Source organism: Episyrphus balteatus, chromosome 1, assembly GCF_945859705.1.
Source record: "Episyrphus balteatus chromosome 1, idEpiBalt1.1, whole genome shotgun sequence".
NCBI lineage: Eukaryota > Metazoa > Arthropoda > Insecta > Diptera > Syrphidae > Episyrphus > Episyrphus balteatus.
Genome location: NC_079134.1, coordinates 67,753,296 through 67,781,053, shown reverse-complemented (window position 1 = coordinate 67,781,053; position 27,758 = coordinate 67,753,296). Strand labels below are relative to the sequence as shown.

General features: G+C 32.9%; 1 protein-coding gene across 3 annotated transcripts in view; it reads right to left on the bottom strand.

Annotated features, from left to right (window-relative positions):
• The window catches only part of LOC129907620 (sorting nexin-2), a 243,346-nt gene that overhangs the window by 192,887 nt on the left and 22,701 nt on the right, over positions 1–27,758 (bottom strand). For all 3 annotated transcript variants that reach the window (XM_055983919.1, XM_055983921.1, XM_055983922.1), the window contains exons 2-6: positions 22,322–22,446; positions 22,107–22,261; positions 21,879–22,048; positions 21,705–21,821; positions 21,316–21,639 (exon numbers count right to left, since the gene is read on the bottom strand). In XM_055983919.1, the coding sequence (XP_055839894.1) occupies positions 21,316–21,639; positions 21,705–21,821; positions 21,879–22,048; positions 22,107–22,261; positions 22,322–22,446 (891 nt within the window). The remainder of the gene's footprint in view (positions 1–21,315; positions 21,640–21,704; positions 21,822–21,878; positions 22,049–22,106; positions 22,262–22,321; positions 22,447–27,758) is intronic.

Here is a 27,758-nt window from a genome sequence, read left to right as displayed (position 1 = left end):
GGTCCCGATCGGACACAGTCCTACTGAACCGGAAACGCTCTTCTCCACCTAGTGCGAGGATGTCCCGGTTATACAGCAGTCGCCTGTCCACGGTTCTTCGCCCGACGACGTGGTAGATTACCGGAACTGCCAATCTATTCTGTACCCCCCGACTATCTAAATAGAGAAATGCCGCCGCAAAAATGTAGCTATTTGGAGAGTCCATCGCTCTTGCAACTTGGCCACAAACAAGCTTCTACATAAAATTATCAATTCTATTTATGTTGGTCCCATTGCATAGAACCACGTTGGAATAGTAATGCGTGTAATCAGATTCTGGTGTTCTGTGCAGACCAAGACCAACAGCAGTTTCGTCAGGTCTATGGCTCCCCTAGCCCTTGCCAGAGCAGCATCCATATTTCTATTGAAGTATAGATATTGATCCAGCTAGATGCCAAGGTATTTTACAACACTTTTACTCGGCAGTATATGTCCTTCTCGTATCCCTTGAGGCCCTAGCCAAGGTGGTTCTAAATAGAATCGCTTCTGATTTCTGAAAGTTGATTTTCAACTACCAGTTATCACAATATCCCTGAATTTTGTCCAAATGTGAGAATCCTTTTTGAACTAATATAATTCTGTAGAAAAATGGCTTTTCGTTTTTTGTCTTCCTCTTGACTTAACGCCTTTGGATCGATTTTTTATTTAAAAATTAATGCAAAAAGAAAGGAGTTAAGTCAACTTACGCCCTTAGTACCACACAATTTTAAAAATTTTTGACTTAAATCCTTTGCACCGAGACATTTCTAATGGAAGGAGATACGCTAGAGCTATGGCGACAGGACCAAACGAAAGAGAAAAAAAAAAACTGAGTAAAGTCTAATAAAAATCCGAAAATCGATTTTTTTGACTTAACCTCTTTTGCCCGGCAGCAAACAATTTTCATTGGAAGGAAAATAGCATTTTCCGCTAAACTGTTTTTTGCTTTTCACCAAAATTTATTGACTGAAAATGTATAGGTAAATGATCCAAAAACGGAACATAGACCGAACGAAGAATATACTCTTCCGGACCCCCTTCATAATTGTCTCAGTTCATCTATTTTGCGATGATGTGTGTGATACCAATTGCAATTCCGTCTTATTAGCAATTTCCATAACTGCAGCGAATATGCTTCCACATCATTCTTCGGAAAGAAGTTCAGTCAATGGGAAAAATATCTAAAAAAAAGTTGTGACGCCATGGCGCGCCAGCTTAGTTTTCTTTTTTTGTAAAAAATCACTTATTCTTCATAAAGCAAAAAATTGGTTGAACACTGTGAAACAATAAACATACATTTGTATTTAGTTAGTTAAAAATGGCTTGAATCTATCAGTTTTCAATTTGTTTTCATCCAGGCCCCACCAATCAATCCACATTCACATAGCGAAATTATAACATAAATATCTACTTTAAAAGTCCTAAAGTTTGGGCATTTCAGCAACAAAATAATCTTATTTTATTTATTTAAAACAACAAATTTCGGGGGGGGGGGCGGATTTGAACCCCCCCCCCCTGCGTTTGCCCCTGCCTGAGTTAGACTTCCTATCAGATTGCTGGTGTAAATACTAAAGAGAATCGGTGATAATTTTTAATATTAAAAACTGCAGTAGAAGTTACATTGCCACTTTTGACAACAAACGTTCTACCATTGAGCATGTCATAATTCATAAAGCATATATAAAAGTGGTGTACTTATACCAAGTCCTGTTAATTTTAGATAGAGACCTTCTAACCGAAAGGTGTCAAAAGCTTTCTAGAAATCAATCAGACAGGCATCTGTGCACTGATTTTTAGATTTGTTCCATTGAATATCAGATAAAAGTTTAGACGCGGCATGAATAGTGTAATGTCCTGCCTTAATGCCTTACCGCATGATTTTCTTTCGTGAAAAAAATATAAATGGGTAGGTTCTGTTAAATAAAAAGACACGCGTTTCAGGAATTTTAACTTTTTTTAGTAAAATTCGGAAAATGTTGGTTTACATATTTTGTTAAAAATTGGTGGACACTTACAGCATCCCACAAAAAGGAATCATGCCCTTGATTCCAAAAATCCAACTTTTATGTGCTTTACACTGGCTTGGAAGTGGAGCTCAATATCATATCGTTGGTGATAGACAAGGTGTCTCAAAAAGTTCCATTCAGCGTTGCGTATTGTTGTGTTGTATTTGTACTGTAGCTTTATCCGATATGTTGCGTTCTTACTTAACGACAAATTTGTCAAAGTGTGACACTAATAAAGTTGTCGAGACAATTTTGTGAAAACACAAAAACGAAAAATTTGTCATGGTCTGACAGTGACAAAATTGTCAAGACAAATTTGTCGTTGAATTTAACTGACAAATATCTCACCTGCCAATATAATATGAAACGAAAACTTGTCAGACAAGTGCGAAAAATTTGTAGAATTGTCACCTTTCAATGTTTATGAAATAGCACTCTGGTCAATAGTCCGCTTTTTTGTCTATGGAGTGCGTCAATAGTCGCAAATGTTATTGTGGTCACGTTCTTTGTATTAAGGTATCGTTCTGTTCATCGCTTGTAGGATGGTATGATCCATCTGTTGGAGATAACCATCGATCTCACTGTTCGAAAGTTTTCTATCGTTTGGAAGGGCTATGTTGTTCGAACTCAGTTCTCTTGCTAAGGTGTTATTGAAGCGTGGCATGCGCATCTTACAGTAGTAAGATGTGTTTGGTGTTCAGATCACCGGCCACTGTCTGCTCCCTCATCTGGCTTTGCCCTGTTAACTGTGAATGCATGTTCAGCAACTAGGTCAAAACCTCCGATTCTGGCACCGCCGCGGCGTACCGGCGCACCGGCGCGCCGGTGCTTAAGGCACGGGTGCCTGTTGGACAACCTTTGGTGGCTTCTGTGTCGTCTTCGGCATTACTCTTTGCGCCATTTGGCCGAAAGAGATGCTTGACAATAGGAGCACTCTCTTCTGAACGGTTTCCTACGACCGCCCGCTTTACCGTTTTCTGCTGCTTCATTTGCTGAAACCTCGGACAGCCCCGATAATTAGCATAGTGCCCGACGCACTGTGGGGCAACTTGTATGGGAGACCGGAAAAAACTCAATTAAAACTAAACTACTGAACCAATTTTCATGAAATTTGCAGGAAAGGTAGCTAATAGCAAGACAAATCTACACCAATGACCGCCCATTGCCACGCCCACTCAGAAAAAAATTATATTAAAAAATCAGAAATCAAGTTTTTGCAGCTCTAAATGACTTACTTCCAATCGCTTTTTTAGAAAAAATCAAATTTTTTTGAGTTTATTTGAACATTTTATTAATAAATACCGTTTAAATTTTACATAAATCAAAAAAAAAAATCAAAAATTTTCAAAAAAGGAAAAACATCCAAAAACGGTAGGTAGGTATGACATTTTTTTCAAAATTTAACTTTTTTGGAAACTTTTTTTTCTTTGGTTAGTTCTAAAATTTAAACGGCTACCAAGCCTAAACTTTTCCTTCAATTAGCGGAACATTCTATCAAATCATTCTATCTTTTTTTGGAGACAAGTGGAACTAAAGATAAGAGAGGCTTCAAATAACCAGTTTTACTGTATTCCGATTCCGATAGTTATAAATAAAGTCAAAAAAGTGGCTTAGTGAAAAAACATTTGTTTTAATAGGTAAATGTGCAATGCAGGTTTCATTAACACAAACTCCTGATCCCAACAGCGACTAAATTGGGAAAAACTTTAAAAATGTGAGTTTAAAATTTTTTTTGCAATCTTATCAAAAATTTTGGGTTGTTTCGCAAAACGGACTTCACATTCAGATTCAGCATACCAAAATACATTTAGAAAGATTTGTCTGGCGAAAATAGCTGCTTATTTATTTTGCATTATTTTTTGTTTTTTTTTTTTTTTTAATGACTTTTTCAGATTGAAATTGTTATAAAAACCGAATACGGACGTCTTCGGGTGAGATTTTTTTTGAAAACTATTGCTGAGATTTAACACTATCTAACGAAACCTATTCGCCAACAGAGGCAGACGGAGGCAGTAGTTAAAACCTAATTTGAACCTAAAAAGTCACTAAAATTGAATGTTTTTTTGTCAAAAAAATTTTATTCAATTCTTTTTCGCTAAACTAATGTACCATATTGTTTGTCAATTTATTTTAAGCCTATTTACAAAAAAAATTGGTTCAAACCTTTAAATTTTAAGGAAAATAGATCATTTTGAAACTACTTGTATTTTTATCAGTTTTCACTGTTTTTCAACTTTGAGCGATAATCTCCAGGACCACAATTTTTTTTTTGAAAAACAGTTTTCATTTTCTGATTCTTCAACTAATTTACTGTTAGAAACACGTGCAGTATCAAAATAAATCGTACTTCCGAAAGTTGGGTTTTTTCCGCCTTTTCCCCACTGTGCGACGCTTCCGCAGACTGCCCATTTTAGCTGGGCATTATCTTCGACCCGTTCCTCACCGAGTTTACACTCCTCCGTGTTGTGTTTCTCTCCACACTTTACACAGCGCGACAGCATTTCGCAGTTGGCTGCGGCATGGCCGAACCTTTGGTAGCGCACGAATTGAAGCGCATTTTTAATTTATCCCAAGTGACAACCTGGTAGTTGAGGACGGTGAGACTTCTCAAACTATCCAGTTTGCTGTTGGACGAGACCTGTACTAAAAATATCGGCAGTTTCCTTTTCTTCTGTTCATGCCAATTTTTTTTACAAAAGTTTTTATATAGAAGGCATAAACTTGTAAATGTGCTATTTGAATTAAAAATATTAAAGTTTGTTCGTTTTGCATTTCGAATTGAACAGTTCCGAAGAGTTCAGGAATAACCAAACAAAAACGTTGAGTGATTCGTTTGCTTTTGTTTAGGGTTTAGCCTTAAGTCTGACCAATTAAGACCATCCTGTCCTTAAAGAACAGCGTAATGTATAGGGATAGGATTTTCATGCACTTAAAAACGAAAAATATGCGCTTAAAATATGCTCTTAAAAATTGAAAATATGCACTTTAAATATGCATTTAAGGGCGCATGAATTTATAATATCTATTTCTTTAAAATTATAAAAGTAGATTTATATTTGGTTATGCGGGCTACTTTGGTCAATTGATTTTAAATGCAAATAAAAAAACTTTATTCCATCTTTTACCCAACGTTTCGTCGCTACTCACGACTTCTTCAGGGGTTTTTTTATGATCTTTATTTAACATTATGAAAAAAAATTTTTGTTTATTATTTTATACAATTTGTCTAATTTTTTAAAAACTTACATGTTGTTTTTTTGTTGTTGTATTTTACATTGTTTGGTTGGTTTTGTTTTTTAAAATTTTATTTTTATATTTATATCGTTTGAATAAAGAAAATGAAAAATATTTAAACTATTTAATAAATTAACATTAAAAACTATTGGACTATTTAATAAATTAACATTAAAAACAAGAGACTAATAAATTAAAAAGACAAACATAAATTATCACAGTGTAGTTCAGGTACTTATTTTATTGCTAATGCGTAGCTTACAATGGTGTTGTCTCGATCTTCTTGAGTGTTCATCGTTCTTCTTATTTTTTGTTGTATGCGCAAGCTTTCAAGAGTATACCTCGTCGTCATTCTCTTCTCTTTGTCGAGTACTCTTACATCATCGAAATTTGGTATGTGGCCGCTATCAATTATATGTTGTGATAGCCCTGTTGATGGTTTCTTCTTTTTTATGTCCGCTTTGTGCTCCGTCATTCTTATACCCAGTTGTCTTTTCGTTGTTCCGATGTAAGTCAAATTGCACTTCTCCCCTTCTGTCCCCCCGCAGCATACCTCATAGACAACGTTGTGTTGTTGGTTCTTTTCAATCGGAGCTTTGGTGTTTGTAAAAATCTTCCTGAGTGTGGCATTTGACTTATATGCGTATGATGCGCTTTCTTGTTTAATAATTGAATGTAAGCTTCTACCGTCTGTTAATTTTGGAATGTAGCGAATGCTGAAGTACCTGATTATGCTGTTGTTGTTATTAGTTGTTGTTGTTTTATTTATCGGACTTGTTGTTTGATTTATTTTCTTTTGGATTAGGTTGTTTATTATAAAATTTGGATAGTTATTCATTTGGAGAATGGTTTTGATTTTGTTAATGTTGTCATCTTTGAATTGAACGTCGCTTATATCAAGTATTTTGTTTATGAAATTTGTTGCTGTGTTAATTTTTTGTGAATTAGGTTGTGTTGATAGGTAATTTATCATCCTTCCTGACGATGTAGGTTTTGAATACCAATTAAATATGATTCTATTATTATTTCGGTGCATTTTAACGTCTAAGTAGGGTAGGCTTTTGTTTTGTTCCATTTCTATTGTAAATTGTATTTTTGTGTGATAATTGTTGAGTGTATTTAGTATTGTTTCTTTATCTCTTTCTTTTATTATCGCAAATATATCGTCTACATACTTTGAAATGTGTCTAATATTTATGTTTTTTTCTTTTAATTTTTGTTTTGCATTGTCAAGAAGGTCATCGAGTATTATATCTGCTATTGTAGGAGATAAAGGATTCCCCATAGGCATACCAAATGTTTGAATAAAAAGTTTGTTTTCATATTGGAAATAGTTATTTTCTTTTAGACAGAATTCTAACATTCTAAGGAACTGTTTTTTTTGTGATGTTTGTAAATTTTTCTATTGTTGTCCAGTTTTTCATTATTATTTTTATAGCGAGGTAGGTGGGTATGTTGGTGAATAATGAGATGACATCAAATGAAACGAGTTTATCGTCTTCTTCTAAAATTATGTCATGTAATTTTTGTTGTAGTTCGTAGCAATTTTTGACGTTGTATTTGTCGGAAATAATGTTTTTCAAAATATCACCCATATATTTTGACATTTGGTAACAAGGTACATTGGAAGAGGAAGAAATTGGTCTAAGTGGCAGATTGGTTTTATGGATTTTTGGTAGTCCATATAGTCTTGGTGCTATTGCTGCAGATGAATATAATTTGTTTTTTTGCCATTGGTCTATGTGATTACTTTTAAAAAGATCATTTACGATGTCATTATTAATTTTTTGTAGTTTTTGAGTTGGATCTGTTCTTATTGTTTTGTAAGTGTTTCTGTCTTCTAAGAGTTCATTTATTTTATTATTATAATCTTCCTTGTACATTATTACTGTTTTACTTCCTTTGTCAGCTTTTGTTATTATTATTTTATTTTTATGTGTGTGTAGAAATTTTTGTGTTTTTTGGTATACTTTTAAAAAAATTGGTCACATAAAACATAAATATATCAATATTATCGGAGGGCCTGCCGACAAAGCTTTTTTAGATCACTAACATTATGAAACAATTCTTTGAACACATTAAAATTAAATACGACATAGAAACATGCATTACATTAAAACATTACAGCAAACAGAAGAGAAGACTAATCAAACTAAAAGAGAGACTTAAATTCTTACTAAAATGTAGAGAGTACGGAATAATACCAAAACATATCACAAATACAACATCAAAAATAAAAAATAATTTCACATCTCAACAAATACATAAACAATTAACAAAAATTGAATATAAATTTCATAAAAAAATTCTAAATCTGGAAATCAAACAAACTAACACATCCATTAACACAGTAGATAATAACATACTTCACACAAATAACAAAATGCGATCTCTTATAAATGAAACAGAATACAACACATTCACTAAGAAACAAAACTTTATGTACAACGAAATAGAAACAGTCATAAAACAAACTCATACTATTAAAATTTCAAAGCTCAAAGAAACTCTCATTTACAATATGGGAATAATATTCAATGAAGAGTGGTTTGTTAACAAAACTGATATTCAATTCCCAACAGAGATTAAATGGCTTCTCTCTTTAGGAGAAAAATTTGCAATACCCATTAACAATGAAAACTTTTCACCCATACACATAATTGCAGACGTAGAACAAAGCATTAGAACAATAGAAAATGAAAGAGAAAAAGAAATAGCCAGGTCAACAATAGCACACAAAGTCATTGATTATAAGAGAAACATAAAAAACACCACAGTGGAAAAATTCATTCTAAAAGTATACCAAAAAACACAAAAATTTCTACACACACATAAAAATAAAATAATAATAACAAAAGCTGACAAAGGAAGTAAAACAGTAATAATGTACAAGGAAGATTATAATAATAAAATAAATGAACTCTTAGAAGACAGAAACACTTACAAAACAATAAGAACAGATCCAACTCAAAAACTACAAAAAATTAATAATGACATCGTAAATGATCTTTTTAAAAGTAATCACATAGACCAATGGCAAAAAAAAACAAATTATATTCATCTGCAGCAATAGCACCAAGACTATATGGACTACCAAAAATCCATAAAACCAATCTGCCACTTAGACCAATTTCTTCCTCTTCCAATGTACCTTGTTACCAAATGTCAAAATATATGGGTGATATTTTGAAAAACATTATTTCCGACAAATACAACGTCAAAAATTGCTACGAACTTCAACAAAAATTACATGACATAATTTTAGAAGAAGACGATAAACTCGTTTCATTTGATGTCATCTCATTATTCACCAACATACCCACCTACCTCGCTATAAAAATAATAATGAAAAACTGGACAACAATAGAAAAATTTACAAACATCACAAAAAAAACAGTTCCTTAGAATGTTAGAATTCTGTCTAAAAGAAAATAACTATTTCCAATATGAAAACAAACTTTTTATTCAAACATTTGGTATGCCTATGGGGAATCCTTTATCTCCTACAATAGCAGATATAATACTCGATGACCTTCTTGACAATGCAAAACAAAAATTAAAAGAAAAAAACATAAATATTAGACACATTTCAAAGTATGTAGACGATATATTTGCGATAATAAAAGAAAGAGATAAAGAAACAATACTAAATACACTCAACAATTATCACACAAAAATACAATTTACAATAGAAATGGAACAAAACAAAAGCCTACCCTACTTAGACGTTAAAATGCACCGAAATAATAATAGAATCATATTTAATTGGTATTCAAAACCTACATCGTCAGGAAGGATGATAAATTACCTATCAACACAACCTAATTCACAAAAAATTAACACAGCAACAAATTTCATAAACAAAATACTTGATATAAGCGACGTTCAATTCAAAGATGACAACATTAACAAAATCAAAACCATTCTCCAAATGAATAACTATCCAAATTTTATAATAAACAACCTAATCCAAAAGAAAATAAATCAAACAACAAGTCCGATAAATAAAACAACAACAACTAATAACAACAACAGCATAATCAGGTACTTCAGCATTCGCTACATTCCAAAATTAACAGACGGTAGAAGCTTACATTCAATTATTAAACAAGAAAGCGCATCATACGCATATAAGTCAAATGCCACACTCAGGAAGATTTTTACAAACACCAAAGCTCCGATTGAAAAGAACCAACAACATAACGTTGTCTATGAGGTATGCTGCGGGGGGACAGAAGGGGAGAAGTGCAATTTGACTTACATCGGAACAACGAAAAGACAACTGGGTATAAGAATGACGGAGCACAAAGCGGACATAAAAAAGAAGAAACCATCAACAGGGCTATCACAACATATAATTGATAGCGGCCACATACCAAATTTCGATGATGTAAGAGTACTCGACAAAGAGAAGAGAATGACGACGAGGTATACTCTTGAAAGCTTGCGCATACAACAAAAAATAAGAAGAACGATGAACACTCAAGAAGATCGAGACAACACCATTGTAAGCTACGCATTAGCAATAAAATAAGTACCTGAACTACACTGTGATAATTTATGTTTGTCTTTTTAATTTATTAGTCTCTTGTTTTTAATGTTAATTTATTAAATAGTCCAATAGTTTTTAATGTTAATTTATTAAATAGTTTAAATATTTTTCATTTTCTTTATTCAAACGATATAAATATAAAAATAAAATTTTAAAAAACAAAACCAACCAAACAATGTAAAATACAACAACAAAAAAACAACATGTAAGTTTTTAAAAAATTAGACAAATTGTATAAAATAATAAACAAAAATTTTTTTTCATAATGTTAAATAAAGATCATAAAAAAACCCCTGAAGAAGTCGTGAGTAGCGACGAAACGTTGGGTAAAAGATGGAATAAAGTTTTTTTATTTGCATTTAAAATCAATTGACCAAAGTAGCCCGCATAACCAAATATAAATCTACATATATTCATTAAAAAAATTGGTCACATAAAACATACATATAAATTATAAAAGGATTTTACGTAACTTTTATGAAATCTATATACGAAACCATTTCCGAGTTCAAAAATGTAACTTTTTGGAAATATTGGGGTTTTCTTTAAAAAAAAAATAAAATTGCCGAAAATTTGCTCTTAAATAATCCAATTTATCATTTGATCGTGTTTTTTATGAGTTTGGACAACGTTGGTTTGTCAGTTTTGCACAGCATTTGCTTACGTTTTTTACTTTTTTCCAATTGACTTTCAGTCACTTTTAGTCAAAAATTTCAAGCGTGTAATTTCGTTATTTTTGCCAATTTTCGGGAAAATATTCATGAAAAACATGCATTTATTTCCAAAATATGCAAAAAAAAAATGCAAATAAATGCAAAATATGCACTTACAATTGATTGCCAATTTAAAGGAAATCTCCTGATTCGATGCCATGCTTCCAAGGTGTTCCTAAAAAACATGCATTTGCATGGAAACCCGATCCCTAGTAATGTACAAGTCCTTCCATTCAATAATTTGCCTTTAAACAACTCTGCATTGTTTTCCGCTAGTCCAAAATTATTTTTTTTAATCATTTTTTTTTAATAACACTGGTAATGGTAACTTTCGAATTAATTGTCTTCCTAACCTCAGGCAAACAAATCGCAAAGTTTTGCAAAAAAAATTGCATTTGAAAATGCAATTTTTTTTAAATTTTGTGTTCAAATTGTACGCGAATTTGTATTTCCTTAAGGACGAGGGGGCTACAGGATTCAAATACCTCTGTCAAAATAGTAAAGACAAAATAATATTTTGGGCGTAACAGAAGATATTAAACAAAACTATGCTAGTTTAAGGGTAGATATCTTTCCGAAATTTCAAACGGCAATACTAATTAAAGAAATGCTTTAGATCACTTACTAAGGATTTTACAATATTCGGCTCCGATTTCGTCAGCTTTCAGGTATTTATCAGCGGTTTGAAATATAAATTTCTTAAATTGATTTAGTTTAGTCAAAATTAAAAATATATTTGGATTTTATATCCATACAAAACTCTACAAGCTAAACTACAGCTAAACTTGTAGCCTATCAATGCCTTATATTATCGAACGAATCAAAATAATCCCAATCCAGCATAGCGGTCACTAAAAATATGACCACATCCCCAAATATGGGAAAATAGTTAGTTTGAATACCGAAAAATTTTTCATTTTCGTTCATATTCTAAAACTTCGACAATTTAAGAATCATCTTACTCAAAAAACTTTAGTAGCACATAACAATTTCTTGTTTAAAATTTGAGTTCTTGGTTCTTGGTCATAACAGAGGGCCAATTCTCGTTCTGTGAAGCTGTGAAGTGATAAAAATAATATCATTTCAGTTTTCACAGCTTTTTTTCATTTTATCACTTCACAGGCACCCCAAATGCGATTCTCAAACTCAGTGTGATAAAAGTCTGTTCTAAAAAGTACTAAATGAAAAATTCTGTCATTTGTATTTCATTTTTGAGTTTTTCAATTGCGTATTTTTTTTTGTGGAAGCTCGTGCAAACTTATGGAAACTCGTGCAAAGAACGTCTGCTAGGTAACAAATATTTGTAAAGTTTAATAAAAATGACATTTACAAAAAAGGTGCTTTTTAATAGTTGTTTCTACCCTTTTTTTGTCTTCAAATTCAAATCTTCCTACAATGTGTGGTTCCGACCGACGACGGTGTTGCAGTTTTGCATTAATTTTTTGATTTTTTTGGTGTCGGTGTCATGATCGGTGTGTCGTCTGTTGTGCAGTGTACGTGTACGTACACACAAATGTGCGCAAAAGCGTACACAGTGTCTATTCTATGGGCCGCTCAAGATTGGCTGGACTTTTTAATGCAACACTAACTCTTTTGTACTGGTCGAAATGCTTTTTACCTACAAAGCATCAGCTCTTGCATTCGAATTGATTGTGACTCAAGGCGGCACTGCAATTCAAAATTTGGACTGTATTTGAAAGAATTTCAATGAGAAAGAAGTTTAAAAAATTAAAAGTGTAACAGCTTGTTCAGTCGGTTGTCGTGTTGTGGTATCTTCCAAGCAAAACTCAGACACAAAAGGATATTTTAAATAGTAGTTTTATTGAACAAACGAGGATTAAATGATTTACAAAGTTTGGTACTACTTCTATTGAAAGAGTATTATTATGGTGTTCCTACCCTTTGCTATTATGCGGTTGGTGTTCCGCAGTTATTACAGAAGGCGTAAGGAAACACTGTAATAATACTTTCAGAAAAGAAGCCAAGGATAAGAAGCGGTAAGTGTTACCTCTGTAATATCTTGACTCTTTCCTGGTCAAGTCGAAAGTGATTTAATTCTAATTTTGGCTCTCCTTTTATAGCAAGAAAACATTGATAAATTATTTAAAAAATAGGAGGCTTTGAAATTTAGAAAAAATATAAATAATAATAATATAGTCAAAGGCGACATTGATTTCAAACTTATATAAAATAAAATATAAAAATAATAGGCAAAGGCGGTACTGCATGCTAACAACAATAATGTGTTGTTACAAAAGCAATTTTTTAATAATTTTTTTCGACTAAAACCACTAAAATCCATGAAAATCATCATCTGAGTAATCATTCGAAGTTGTTCTTCACAATAGAATTTGTTCGTGATAAATATTTTATCATGTGAAGAGATTTTGACATTTTTTAAATTTTTTTCACAAAACAAGAATCGGATTTTATGTGAAGCTGTGATATTTTTTTTCATTTCAAAATATCACAGAACGGGAATCGACCCTCAGGACAGCACAACCCTTCCCTTCAAGCAAACGAGTCCGACCTAGGTCCGAATCCGCTCCGCCTGAGTCCGACCTCTACTACGAAACGGGTCCCACTGCGGCTCAAATTAGTAAGGAAATTATAATCACCGCGGAGCCAATTTTATATGTATTGGTTTTTTCACCACGATTTCTAGTTCGACTTTGTGTTCATACACAAAAAGTTGCAAGTGTATGAGTGCAACCCCGTTTTTCTCGTTTTGAGGTCGGAGTGTCTTTTCTGAACTCAGTTTTCTTGCTTGAAGGGTTCAAGCAAACAAGTCCGACCTCGCTCCGAATCGGCCCCGAGCTCGACAACAAAACGGGCTCCACGGTGGCTCAAATTAGTATTGGTGTGGTGAAAATCTCCACTTCGAGAAAACGGAGCCGAAGTCGTACCCGAGTCGGAGCAGCGAAAACGTACCACAAAATGGAACAAAAAAAGGAATGACGTTTCGCATTTGCGACCAAAAAAAGAACCAAAATTTATTTTTTTTTTTCACTGAAATTGTTTTATTTTATTAAACTTTCACAAACAAAATGTTTACAATTAGGCAGGAGTTGATTTTACAGACTTATAAGTAATACATTTTATTTGTTGAATGTTGTTCGTGGGTGGTGGTGGCGTCAGGCTGCAGGAGAAGATGATTTCCTACTAAAATACACAAATTTATTAATTTACAAGCAACATTTCAGCGATGCATACCTTTTTTTGGATTAAAACTTTTCCATTTTCTTCAAGCAAGAAAACGGAGTTCTGTTTGATTTCTCCATTCCGACACGCCATTTTACTCACACATTTACAACTTTTTTGGTACTAACACAAAGTGGAAGGCGAAATCGTGGTGAAAGTACCAATATATATGCAATCGGCTCCGCGATGATTATAATTTCCATACTAATTTGAGCCGCCGCACAGTGGTGCCATTGGTCGTTTTTGGCGTCAAAATTCATTTGCATTTCTGGACGAAAAGTTATGAAATTTGGTACACTGAGTGATAATAGTATGGAGAATAAGAAAAGGCTATCAACTTTTTTTTATTCAAAATGGCGGAAAGAATGGGCGTTAATATAGAATTTTCATTTTCAAAACAGTATATAAGCTAGAAATTGGGCTCAATTCATAACAAAAAGGTGTCAGATCTTAGATTTAGGATTCATAGATTCATATTCTTTAAAAAAATCAAATTTTAAAAAACAAAGTCCAAAAAATGCCAAATTAGTAAAACACACTTTAAGACCCCTTATTACGCTATTTCATGGATTGTTTTTTTGAAATTAGCACAATTTTGAGATCTCTTCTATTTATATTTTATAAGAAAATTGAAAATATTGCGGTTATATGGTTGCCAACTATGTTTTTAAGTAAATATTAGAAAACATGATATAATGAAAAAAAAATGAATATTACGCTATTTCATGGATTGTTTTTTTTTTTTAAATTAGTACAATTTTGAGATCTCTTCTATTTATGTTTCATAAGAAAATTGAAAATATTGCGGTTATATGGTTGCCAACTATGTTTTTAAGTAAATATTAGAAAACATGATATAATGAAAAGTTTCAATGTTCAATAAAACTGACAATTTATTTTTTCTGTGAACAAAAATATACTTTTCTTATAGATTTTAATGTTTTAAATTCAAATCTGAAGTCAAAAAAAATCTACGACGTCACGTTTTTGAGATATAAGTAGTTCAAAATTAATTTTTATCTACGAAACGTGACGTCTACAAAATTGCATTTATAAAATTTAAAAAAAAACCGACGCGAAAAATTAATTAAAATAATTAATAATAATTAATAAATGAATAATTCGAATTTATTGAAGAAATTTAATATGAAGTATTAGGGGTTTGAGAGTTATATAAAAGCATCTGTGAAACCAAAACACAACATAGAGCACAAATGTTTGAAAAGTTTGACAAATATTTTGAAAAACCTAATATTTTCGTCAAAAAATTGAAAAAAAAAAAAATGAAGAAAAAATTACATTTTATTTTTTTTAAATTGAATAACTTCGAAACGGGGTAGTTTATCAAAAAAAAATTTCTGTAGAGCGTTCAATTTTATACAAAAAAATGATTAAATCTAGCCTTTTTGATGAACCATTAAAAAGTTATAAAATTCCAAACTCAAAAACACAATCTTTCCCATGTAAATAGTAAATCATATGGGAAATAGAAATAGTTAATATTAGGGGCTGAAACTTTTATAGTTTTTTTTTCGTCATTTCCAACAATATTTTCGGTATAACTTTGAACAAACAAAAAAAATTTTTTTTTGAATCAGTCTAGTGTATATAATACCATTGACTATTATTGCTAATTTTGAAAATCTCCAATTCGCGATTTGACCTTGAAAATCGCGATTTGCGGACATGAGATTTTTCTAGACTTTTGAGGTAAGTTATAGAATGGCAAAACGAAGATATTGAGCAAACAAAATTTCTATTAGCATTCACTCCGAGGATAAACCCTTATTTGACTGGACTATTTTAATTTGCCCCCTTCGGGTAGGGGAAAAGAAAGAATATACCCGAGGTAGGCATGCCTGTCGTAAGAGGCGACTAAAATCCACCCTCCGTATACTGAGAATGACGTATACAAAAATATGGAATGAATAAAACAGATAGATATAATACCCCAGGTGGCAATTCAGATTCTCTGGAAAATCCACCCTCTTCGGAGGTCGGCTCTAAGGATTCTGGGGAGAGCCAATTATTCCTATTCGAACACTTGATAAATCCGTTTTCAAGAAAACCCATGATAACGCGATCACCACCACCAACATCGAGTGCAACCGGGCAAAAGAGTCTGCCCAAACTGCAAGAGCGTGCAAAAGAAGACTCAGAGAAAAAAGATAGTCTTGAAAAAGACAATAACGATCTTCGTCAAAGACTCGACGAAACATTGAAACTCTATCAAGAGCTGAAAGAAGAAATCAATTTTCTAAGAATTGAAAATGAGGCCTTAAAGAAAGCCCATCAAGAAATCGATCTTCTCCGCAAGGAAAATGATATGTTAAAAATAGCTCAAACACTTAAAGAAACAAAAACAACTCCACAGCAAGTGGTAATTCAAGAATATAAAACAGACGAAGAAGAGCTAGAACGTGAAACGGAAAGATCCTCCAAAAATTCAAAAAGACGTACCAAAAAACGTAAAGTTTTCTCCTCACCAGAGGGTGCTTATTCTTCCGAGACAGAAGAAATAAAAGAAGTAAATGCACCAAAAGATACAAATATCAAAGAAAAACCGGTTAAAATAAGGCCACCGCCACCGATTAATGTTGTCGGAGTTGCGGAGTTCAATAAATTACAAACCATTTTAAAGGCGTTACAGCCAACGAATTTGAAAGTTATCTCGCTTAATAACAACAAGTGGAAAGTTTGTGTAAAAGACTCCGATAACTATCGTCTCCTTTCGCGAAGACTGAATGAAGAAAAAGTAGAGTGGTACACATATGAAAACAAGTCGGAAAGACCCCTACGCGTCGTGGTGAGGGGCTTACACTCTTCATGTCAAAAAACCGACATCATTAATGATCTTAAAGAAAAGAATTACAAGATCTTAGATGCGGAAAACATAGTAAAGAAAGAAAGACAACAAAAAGATAAAGAAACAGTCGTGGTACAACGTGGTCTTCCACTATTCATATTCACGTTCGATAAAACAGAAAAACTAGAGGAAATCTACAAAATCAAAAGAATACTTAGCCTCGTAGTTAAGATCGAACCTCTAAAAAAACGTACAAAACAAGTTCCTCAGTGTAGACGCTGTCAAGGGTTCAACCACACACAAACTTATTGTAAAAAAGAACCTAGGTGTGTGAAATGCGCGGGAAAACACTTAACCGCAGATTGCACCGGAAATAGCAAGAGTCCAGCGAAGTGCATAAATTGCAACGGAAGTCACCCGGCAAGTTATAGAGGCTGTGAAGTAGCTAAAGAGCTACAAAAACGCCGAGAAAAAATTCATGCCCAAAGAAAACCCACAAAGAACGAAACTTCTAAGACCCCTAAAAGGGTAAATACAACAAAACCCGCCACTGGTAAAGAAAATCAAACGCCAACAACATCAAACACGTCTCCAAAGAAACGTAATGGAAACTCATACGCTGAAATGGCGGCTTCACCCGTAATCAAAAATAATTCTGAACCTGTCGCATTCTCTCAATGCTTGGCTATAATTTTGTCAAAATTTGAGGATCAGTTAAAACTTAACAAATTTATGTCTGAAAGGCTTTCTAAACTCGAAGATTTTATTTTATCCAACACTACAAAATATAAATGATGGAAAAGCTTAAAATTATAACATGGAACGCCAACGGATTATGGCAAAGACTTGGAGAATTAGAAATGGTTATGCGGGAAAAAGATATTGACATTTGTCTGATATCAGAAACCCATGTTAAAAAAGAATCAAATTTCAATATAAATGGTTTTCTAGATTACCACGCAATTCATCCGTCGAACAAAGCAAGAGGCGGAGCATCATTATACATAAAAGATTGTGTTAAACACTCGACAGGTCTTAAGCTTGAGCTTGAATCGATGCAACTTATAAGTGTGCAAGTTAAAACTAAGCATGATGTACTTAATATCTCATCTATATACTGCCCCCCGCGGTACAAAATTGATAAAAATGAATTTTCAAACTTGCTAAAATTACTTAGACCAACTTTAATTATCGGCGGCGACTTTAATGCAAAGCATACGTTTTGGGGTTCTAGATGTATATCTCAAAAAGGTCGAGCGTTATACGAAGCCGGTATGGAGAACAATTGTGACTTTCATTCTACTGGGAAACCAACTTATTGGCCGGCAGATACCTCCAAAATACCTGACCTGATTGATTACTTTATAGTCAGGGGAATACCGTCAAATCGAATTAAAATAACGGAATGCTTTGATCTTTTTTCAGACCACTCTCCCGTTATACTCACAATCAGCGAAAGTCTTATTAAAGTTGAAATGCCACCTAGACTAACAAACGGTAAAACTAACTGGGAAGGCTTTAAGAAAGATATTGAGGATAATGTTGAATTAAGGGTATCACTACAGACACCTCTTGAGCTTGAGAAAGCGGTAGATAATTTTGTGCATGTTGTTCAAAAAGCCGCATGGAACAATACCCCTTGCCAAAGAGAAATTTCAGGGTACAAAGATGCTAAATATCCCCAAAAGATAAAAGACGTACTTAAAGAAAAGCGAAAAGCGCGTAAAAAATGGCAACAAACTCGTGCTCCTCAACACAAATCTAATTCAAATCGCTTAAGTAATTTGCTTAAAAAAATGATATCAGATTTCAAGAACCGCGAAGCTAAAAATTACCTTGAAAATTTGACGGCAGGTAAAGAATCTAACTACTCTCTATGGAAAGCTATAAAAGCCACGAAAAAACCTAAGCTTCCAGCACCTCCGATTATGAAAGACCAAAATGCATGGGCAAGAAGCGACAAAGAGAAAGCAAACGTTTTCGCTGATTACCTAGAGGACACATTCAAACCATTCAATGGGCAAGCATTGAATGAGAGTATAAATATGAATTTAACGTCAAGTGAAAGCTTTATCACAAGAAATGTTACACTCGCCGAATTAAACAAAGAAATTAAGAAGCTAAAGCCAAAAAAAGCACCCGGATACGACTTAATTACAGCGGAAATTCTTAAAATGCTCCCACGGAAAGGTTTAATAAATCTCCTCTATATAATGAATGCCACTTTAAGGTTAGAATACATTCCAAATCAATGGAAAGTCGCAGAAGTAATAATGGTCTTGAAACCTGGCAAACCATCACACGAAAAGAAATCATACAGACCCATTTCACTGCTTCCTGTAGTATCGAAGGTTTTCGAGAGAATATTTTTACAGCGACTTCAGCCAATAATAGAAGAAAAAGGTCTTATACCTGAACACCAGTTCGGTTTTAGAAACAAGCACTCGACGATAGATCAAGTGCATAGAATCACCGATGTCATTGAGAGAGCTCTCGAAGAAAAGAAAATTTGTTCAGCGGTCTTTTTAGATGTATCTCAAGCTTTTGACAAAGTATGGCACGAGGGCCTCAAATTCAAGTTAAGACAAGTCCTACCTGAAGGACTCTTTACCATTCTTAGAGAATATCTAGAGAACAGAATTTTCCGCGTCAGACACGGAAATGATTACTCAGACTTTAGGGAAATAGTGGCTGGGGTACCACAAGGTAGTGTTTTAGGTCCTATTTTGTACCTTCTATTCACACGCGATATACCTCAAACAGAAAACACAATTGTAGCTACTTTTGCTGATGATACCGCAATACTTGCAGTAGGCAAAACAATCAACGAGTCGACAAGTAAATTGCAAAATGCCCTTAACAATGTCAATGAATGGACAAAAACGTGGCGAATAGCGCTTAACGAATTTAAGTCAGTCCACGTGGACTTTACATATAAGAAAATAAATAGACTACCTGTTTTTATTAATACTACTCAAGTCCCATTTGCAAATGAGGCAAAATATCTCGGGATGACTCTCGACGCGAAATTAAAATGGAAAGCGCATGTTAAAAATAAATGTGATCAATTAAATATGAAATTGAGAGAAATGTACTGGTTGCTAGGACAACATTCTAGACTAAGTATCGAAAACAAATTATTAGTTTACAAGCAGGTACTAAAGCCTGTCTGGACATACGGTATTCAACTCTGGGGTTGTACACGCGATACAAATTTAAATAGATTACAAACTTTTGAAAATAAATTATTAAGATCATTTGTAAATGCGCCGTGGTACATAAGAAACGAAGATCTTCACAGGGATCTTGGAATCCCCACGGTTCGCGAAGAAATAAAAACGTTTGCCCAAAAACATCGAAAACGGTTAGTCGAACATACTAATAGAACAATACTAGAAATTCTCGACGAGACAAACTTAGTACGACGTTTGCGAAGGACTAAACCTTCCGATTTGGTACAGTGAAATTTTTCAATTTAATTCCTTTATTTCGAAATATCGGCATTGATTAATGTAAATTAAAATGTTTTAGAGATTTTATTTATTTAACTACCTTTAAAATATTTTTTTTGATAACAAAAATTTAAACCATTACTTAATGATTTAATTTAAAACAAAAGTTATTTATTTATTTTTAAATATCATCAGTAGGAACTTTCATCGGAAAGTTACCTACAACACGTAACTTAACTTCGAGAAAGATAAATTGCTAGATAAGTTCCATCTGAACTTAGTTGCAATCGGGAGGAGGAGGTGGTTTTAGTGGTTAAGAGTCCCACATATCTATGAGCACGCGTTTTCCGGTCCTCATAGAATCTTTTGAAGATTTCAACACCTACCCACGGACAAAAAAAAAAAAAAAAAAAAATTTTAATTTATTTTGTAAAGTGCTATGTACTTTAAAAAAAATTATTTCCTAAAGAACTGAAAACTGAAAATAATCATTTTTATCAAAAAAACAAAACCGACTTCCATGATTCAAAACGGGGTTGTATGGTTTTTATAATAGTTCCTATGACTTAAACTGAACAAAATTGAAATGGGACCACATTGCAGCCACTAGCTTTCCAATACAAAAAGAATTATCAAAATTGATTCACTCTGTCCAAAGTTATGCGGTAACAAACATAAAAAAAAAAATACAGACTAATTGAAAAGCTCCTCCTTTTTGGAAGTCGGTAATAACAAAATGACACTAAGTGACCATGATTCACAAAGATTTATACTATATTTACTGAAAATATCAAATTTTTGGAATGGTTTTTTTAGACCAAAGTTTAGCATTTTTCAAAAACATAAATTTTCAAATTTTGTTTTTTCTTAGAAGACATTATTCTAGGGCAATAATAATTATTTCGTGGTATCGGTTCGTACTTTAATTTAAAAAATAAATAGTCTTGGATTTGCAACCGTATTAACGCAGAGCGCAGGTGAAAATCGTAAAATTGAAGAAAAATTGTGAATTGTTTTATTTTTTTACATGAAATACACATACACTACCCTATCAAAAAATGTATCAACCATTTCAATGCCTATTCTAAGTACAAAGCTACAACCCCTTATGTACCAGTGTGAAATTGATCGAATTTTTGACCTCGGATGGGTACTGATCAGAAACTAAACAGTAAAAAAAAATAAATAGTGGTGGTTTATCGTTTCTAATACCTCAAAGATTGTCCTCAATTTTTTTTTATTAAAACTAAAAATCATGCCGCACACCATATTTGTTGATTTCATATGGAATGACTCTATTGCTTTTGAATAAAAAAAATATGTTAGTACTTACCTTCACTCTTTCGTGGAATACACTTTTGATAGCGCCAAACAATCCCAAATAGTCTTTAATTATCTCAGAAAATATGAAGAAATCCGAGTTAGCTTGAGCAGACCTTAGAATTTCATTTTTTTCTTCAACATCGGTTAATGAAGAAAGAGCACGTGACAAATCTGTATGTTCTTCGCAGGTGCTAAGCATTGCAGCAGACTTAGCAACAAGTTCAGTTGATGCAGCGAGTTCTTTTCTGGCATATACCAAATTTTTTAAAGTTGTATGTAACTTTTGAAGTAATAAATCTAAGTTTTCAACATCAGCAATTTTCTTATCAAACCACTAAAAAATATGTAAGCATATGTTTGTATTCATTGTATCTATAGATCAAAGACATGTAGTCTTACAAGGTCATTTTCATCCATTTTGTATGTAATTTTGTTAACGGTTTCACCAACTTTGTTAAACAAGCGCATGACTCCAGCACCACTTAAGACTGCTGTGTTTATTGATCTTGGCAGTTCCTATTGCATTTATGAAGTATTTAAAAAATTATATAATTTCTATAAATTTAATGTAACCTGATCACTCTCCAAAAAATTTATGAAATCGAGATCAACTCGAAGCACAGGGTGGTCAGCAACTCTATTGAGAAATCTTTGAAGTGCTGCTCGACGTATTTCAACCCATTCCATATTTAAGTTATTTCCAGGATCAGTTTGGTGTGGACTCATTTTCACTTTCGTACTGCCTATGAAGCATAATATCAATAAGAATACATTTAAGTGACGTTATTTATTTTCAATCACCGATGATATTTTTTGAAGGTGCAGGAGGAATTATCTGACCAAGTCGCAGATATTTATCAACTAATAATGCGTGAATGCCGAGGAAATCGCTAAATCTTCGCAAAGTACTAAACTCTTGGACTTCAAATTTAGGAATTTTTGTTTTCGTTGTAACTCTGTATTAATATAAACAAGTAAATTATAACATACAAACAACATTTAAACAAAGATATTACTTATACGCCAAATACGAATTAATACCATCGCCTAATTTTTGAGGCTCGGAGACAGTTATTTCAATGGTATCTTTAACATATTCCATCGTCAAAACGTCTTCAAGACTGGTAACCGACAACCTACGCTGAAATACAAAAACAAAAATAGTTTTAATTACACGGTGCGACACTGAAAATACACCCGAGAAATAACATAGTGTAGGCTGTTCGTATGGTCGAATAATGCATAAAAATATTTTTGTTATATTTTTGGAACCCTCCATTTTTTTTTTTATTTACAAAAAACCATTTTTACAGACCTTACGATGTAATCTATCAATATTTCAGTCATTTTTCTAACAACTCTCAATATGTTATATGTTTTTGGAAAGAGGATTTCCAGACCTTTTGAATGATGTATATAAGTCTATTGTTTAAACAAATTAAGTGTAGGTTTTTATCCCACAAATCTTGAAAAAGTGATTTTTTTCCCAATTTTTTCAACTTTACCCAATTTTTTTGCAAAATAAAACAAACAAAAAAATAAAATAAGGTTATATTCTGAAAGAATATACATTTAGGCACAAATTGGCGTATTTTTTTATTGAATTTGACCAAAACTGCGGAATCTAAGCTATTTTTTCGTAAATAGAAAATGTGGCTTTTCATGATGTGAATTGCAAGGTGCACAATAGGGTGTTCGTTATTTTAAAATAATAAGAATTTCTATGCTCCTAGGATCTTATATGGTTGGAAATAAACTAAAAAAAATATTCCCCAAGTTTCAAGTCTCTAACTTAATTCTAACCCGTGCCGCAAAGCGGTTGAAGTTTCTTATGGGAATAACATGGGGTTTCTTGGACCTTGTTCGATCAATTTTAAATTCCAGCCAAACCATTCGTTCAAAAAATTTAAAACTTTACAGACTCAAATTTAATAAGTGTAGCTATCATGTGAAAATTTTTAGATTTTTAATTGTTATAATTTTAGAGATTTAGCTTGGTAAAAAAAGTAATTTTTTCAGACTTTTTCAAAAATCGCTTTTTACCCGTTTAATGCAAAAAATTTAAAAAAACATACATTTTTATTCACAAGAATTTATTACAGTTTTAGTTTGTCTCAAAACTTTTTTTTCTGCAGACAACCGTTTCTCCATAATTTTGCATCAAACACAATTTTCTTCGTTTTTTAAGTTGTTTTTTACACTTTCATATCATTTAAGTCAAAAAAACACGTTAATAAGTATTAATTTTTTGTGCTTTTTATTAAAGCCCATTTTATTTTCATAAAAAAAATAAGTTTTATTTCATAAAAAAGGCTACTGAAAGTAATTAAAAAAAATAAACAAACTGAGTGAATTAAAAAAAAAAATAATTTTTAAATACAAAATTTATTTAAATGAATTAAAACTTTTTCTGAGCTTTATTTATTTGTTCTTTTCTTAAACACAATAGCTCAGAAAAAGTTTTTATAATTTGTAATTTGGCAAAATTGGTTTTGGTGTTTTTTTTTTTGGTATGATAACGTCTAATAAATCGATGAAACCCGGCTGCATACACGACAAATATGACACATTCTCCCGTTTCATTACCCGTTACCAGTGTGCTTTAGATTATAATTTCATCTTAAAAGCCAAGTAACATGAAGTCAAGTCCAACTTAAGACAGTTGAAGATTTTAAAACCCAAATATTGAATTTGCTTATATCTTGACATCAGCGTCAACTTCCGGGTCCATTTATAAAAGAAAATTGTCTCGAATGAACCTTATCACACACACAAAAATTCACAAAAATCTATACAGTCTTTGAAACTCCAAATATGGAATTTCACTATAACTTGACAACAGCGATACTTACCGGGTCCATATCAAAAACATAAAATTTTACAAAGATCTGTCAAGTCGTTCGTTTAAAATATGCAATTTTCTTAAGATTTGACAACAGCGCAGCCTACTCAAAGTACAATTCTAGCTTTTGAAAAGGTATCACTGATAACTGTAAGTGTTGCCGTTGTTTTTTAATAATTTTTTTAGTAGTTTTTTATCCCAGCTTATCACACACACAAAATATCACAAGTCGATCGTTCAAAATATGCAATTTTCCTATAACTTAACAACAGCGCCGCTTACTGGGTCCAATTATTAAACAAAATCTGTCTCGAATGAACCTTATCATTCACAAACAATTTCACAAAAATCTGTCCATTCATTCCCCAAACATGGAATTTGACTATAACTTGACTACAGCGCAACCTACAGGGTTCAATTATAACACAAAACCTGCCTGGGGCAAACCTTATCACACACACAAAATTTCACAAAAAATATCCAGCCATTCGACCCCTAATACGGATTTTGAATTAAACTTGACAACAGCGCCACCTACCGGGTCCAATTATAACACAATACCTGTCTCAGATGGACCTTATCGCACACACAAAATTTCACAAAAATCTGTTCAGTCATTCGACCCCAAGTACGGAATTTGCATATACATAAATTGACAACAGCGCCACCTACCGGGTCTAATTTAACACAAAACCTGTTTCGGATGGACCTTATCGCACACACAAAATTTCACAAAAATCTGTTCAGTCATTCGACCCCAAATACGGAATTTGCATATAACTTGACAATAGCGCCACCTACCGGGTCCAATTATAAAACAAAACCTGTCTCGGATGGACCTTATCACACCCACCAAATTTCATAAAAATCTATCAAGTCGTTTAGAAGGAGTAGGATCACAAACAAACGCACAGGAGAATTATATATACATAATATTAGTGAGGCGGCTTAGCATCTAAGTCGTGCACTTTGTGATAAAAGCATGAAATTTATATCATTGGTAGTACTCAATATATGTAAGAGTTATTTTGAGATATTGGGCCACCTTGTATTCCATCCAGGAGGGTAGATACAAGATCTTTTCTGTGTTGCACCCGCATTGTTGCATGTCATATTATAGCTAATGAAACCTTTTAATTAATATAAAACATGATTTCGAGGTAATTTTTAACGCCCGTTCGAATAAAACTAATATCAATATGCCTGGACCGTCACACACAGGTAAATTTTCCCAAATTCATGGCCAAAACTACAAAAAAAAAATTTGCGATTTGTTGTTTTTTTTTAATGCCAAGTTGTTTACAAATAACATAAGCTTAGAACCTGATTGATCATGCGATGCAAATTGTAACTGTTTAATCAGTAGATGCTTTCAAAGTAGAACATTTTAATTAACGAGTGCAATAGCAAGGTTGGTTTCTTATAAGAAGTAGTTTGCTTTATTTTTTATTTAATTTTTTTGGCGATTTTTAAAATAATTAACATGGATTCTGTTGCTAGTGGTATGTTAAAAAAAGATAATGACAAAGATAATGCAAAATTTTAAGTCTAAAGTAAATTTTAAAGCTTTTTAAGATAATGTGTTTGAGCAGTAAAAACAAACAAATTTTTTTTCTTTGATAATGAAAAAGTTAAGTTGATTTGCGTTTTTCTGTACTGAAAATAGTGTTGAAAAATAGTTAAATGTTTCCTTTATGGGAAACAATCCTAAAACATTGCGGTTTTTTGCGACTTTTTATAATATTGGCTTCAAAAGGTGTTGGGGACGGTGATTTTTTTTTTGAGGTTGAAATATTGAAATTTCGGAGCTAATAGAGAAAAATTTAACGGATTTTGATTTTGCATATATGAACATAGAAGAAGATGGCTGAGTGCCTCCAGAAATAACAACACCTTCTTAAAACAAAATATAAATTGGTTGCAATATGAAATATCGTTTCCATGCTGAGCCCATGGCTTTGTTGGACGGCCTCAAATGGATTTTTCAGACCTAAGCGAACGGTCAAAGAGACGTAAACCAGAAGATTTACGTTCTAACTATAATGCCGAAGAATTAAGCTATGCTGCGCCATGCAACTGCGAGAAAAAGGGAAACTTGTTCATCAAATGTAATGAAAAATATAATATTTTCAACTCCTTCACGTGCTGAAAAATATCAAAAGCTTTGAAAAAAATTGACCAGAAAATTATTCCATATACAGCAGAAGAAGCACTTTCAATAGTTGTTGAAGGAAAATTAACTTAGTTTCATAATAACCATATGTATCCAAACTTAAGCCTCAATAAAATTTATTCATTCATTGGACAGCTCGGCGAAGAAGCCCAAGAATCACGAGACAAAGATATAAAGCGTTTCGAGAAAGTTTCCCAAGAAAATTTTCGAGGCAGCAAAATATGGAAGATGTGTTTTATAATCTCTTGGTCTCTTCTGACCCATTAATAAGTGGTTTGAGAAAACTAAATCCTAAAACAAAAAATGCGTTGCCCTCTGAAATACTTCAGTTTCTAATAGAACCAGAGATCGAGCAAGCAGACTTATAGTTACAGTTTCACAACTCACAAGTCATTGAATGATATACACACATACAAACTCACACTCATGTTTATTTATGTATATAGTTGTTATCTATGCCTGCATTATTTATTTATGTATAATAACGACTGTTCAACTGTTTTTTTCAATCTATTGAATGTATAAATATTGTATTATTAAATGTCAAATGAAAGAAACCCTATGGCTTAAAGTAAAAAAAAAACGACTTTTTTCATTTTTTGCTTCCTTTTTGTGAATTTTCGTATAAATTTACTTAAAAATGGTGAATTTTATGGAAATTATCTTATTTTGATATAATCATGCAATAATAAATTGAATCTTCTTCTTCTTCTTTTTTCTCGGCGCTGTTATGATCTCGATGTCGAGGGGATCATAACTATCCCACGTTACTGCTTCACACTAGTGATCCGCCTGTGGGGTTCGCCGGGTTGACCTCAGAAATCGGCGGCAAGCCTCCCGGTTTTGTATTGTTCCATTTCTAAGGCCAACTGAATGCTGGTGTTTTTGCATTTGCTTGTACCAGGAGTTTTTAGGCCTACCCTTCTTTTTATTTCGTGTTGGAACGTTGTATGATATTGCTTTTTTGACGGGGTTCTCAGAATCTCTCCTTTGAACATGGCAATACCAACTGAGTCGGTCGTGTTCAATTTTTTGGGAGATGGTGTTTTTAACATGAAGGCTTCCTCGGATCTTCGTACTTCTAATTCTATCAAGCTTTGTTACTCCTGCTGTCATACGAAGCATCTTCATACCAGCTGCTGTTAACTTACTCTCATACTTTTTGTACATTGTCCAACATTGTGAACCGTATGTGAGTGCTGGACGCACAACTGCGGTGTAGAGCCTTCCTTTCAGCTTAGGGGGCATTTTTCGATCACAGAAGATAGCAGAATTTTCCCGCCACTTCATCCACCCTACGCTTACGCGATGATTGATATCGTCATCACAAGTACCTTCGTTATTTATCATAGACCCCAGATATTTAAACTTTTCACACTTGGGAAGCACTACACCATTCAAATAAATGTCAGGAATAGGCCTGTGTGGATCAGAAAAT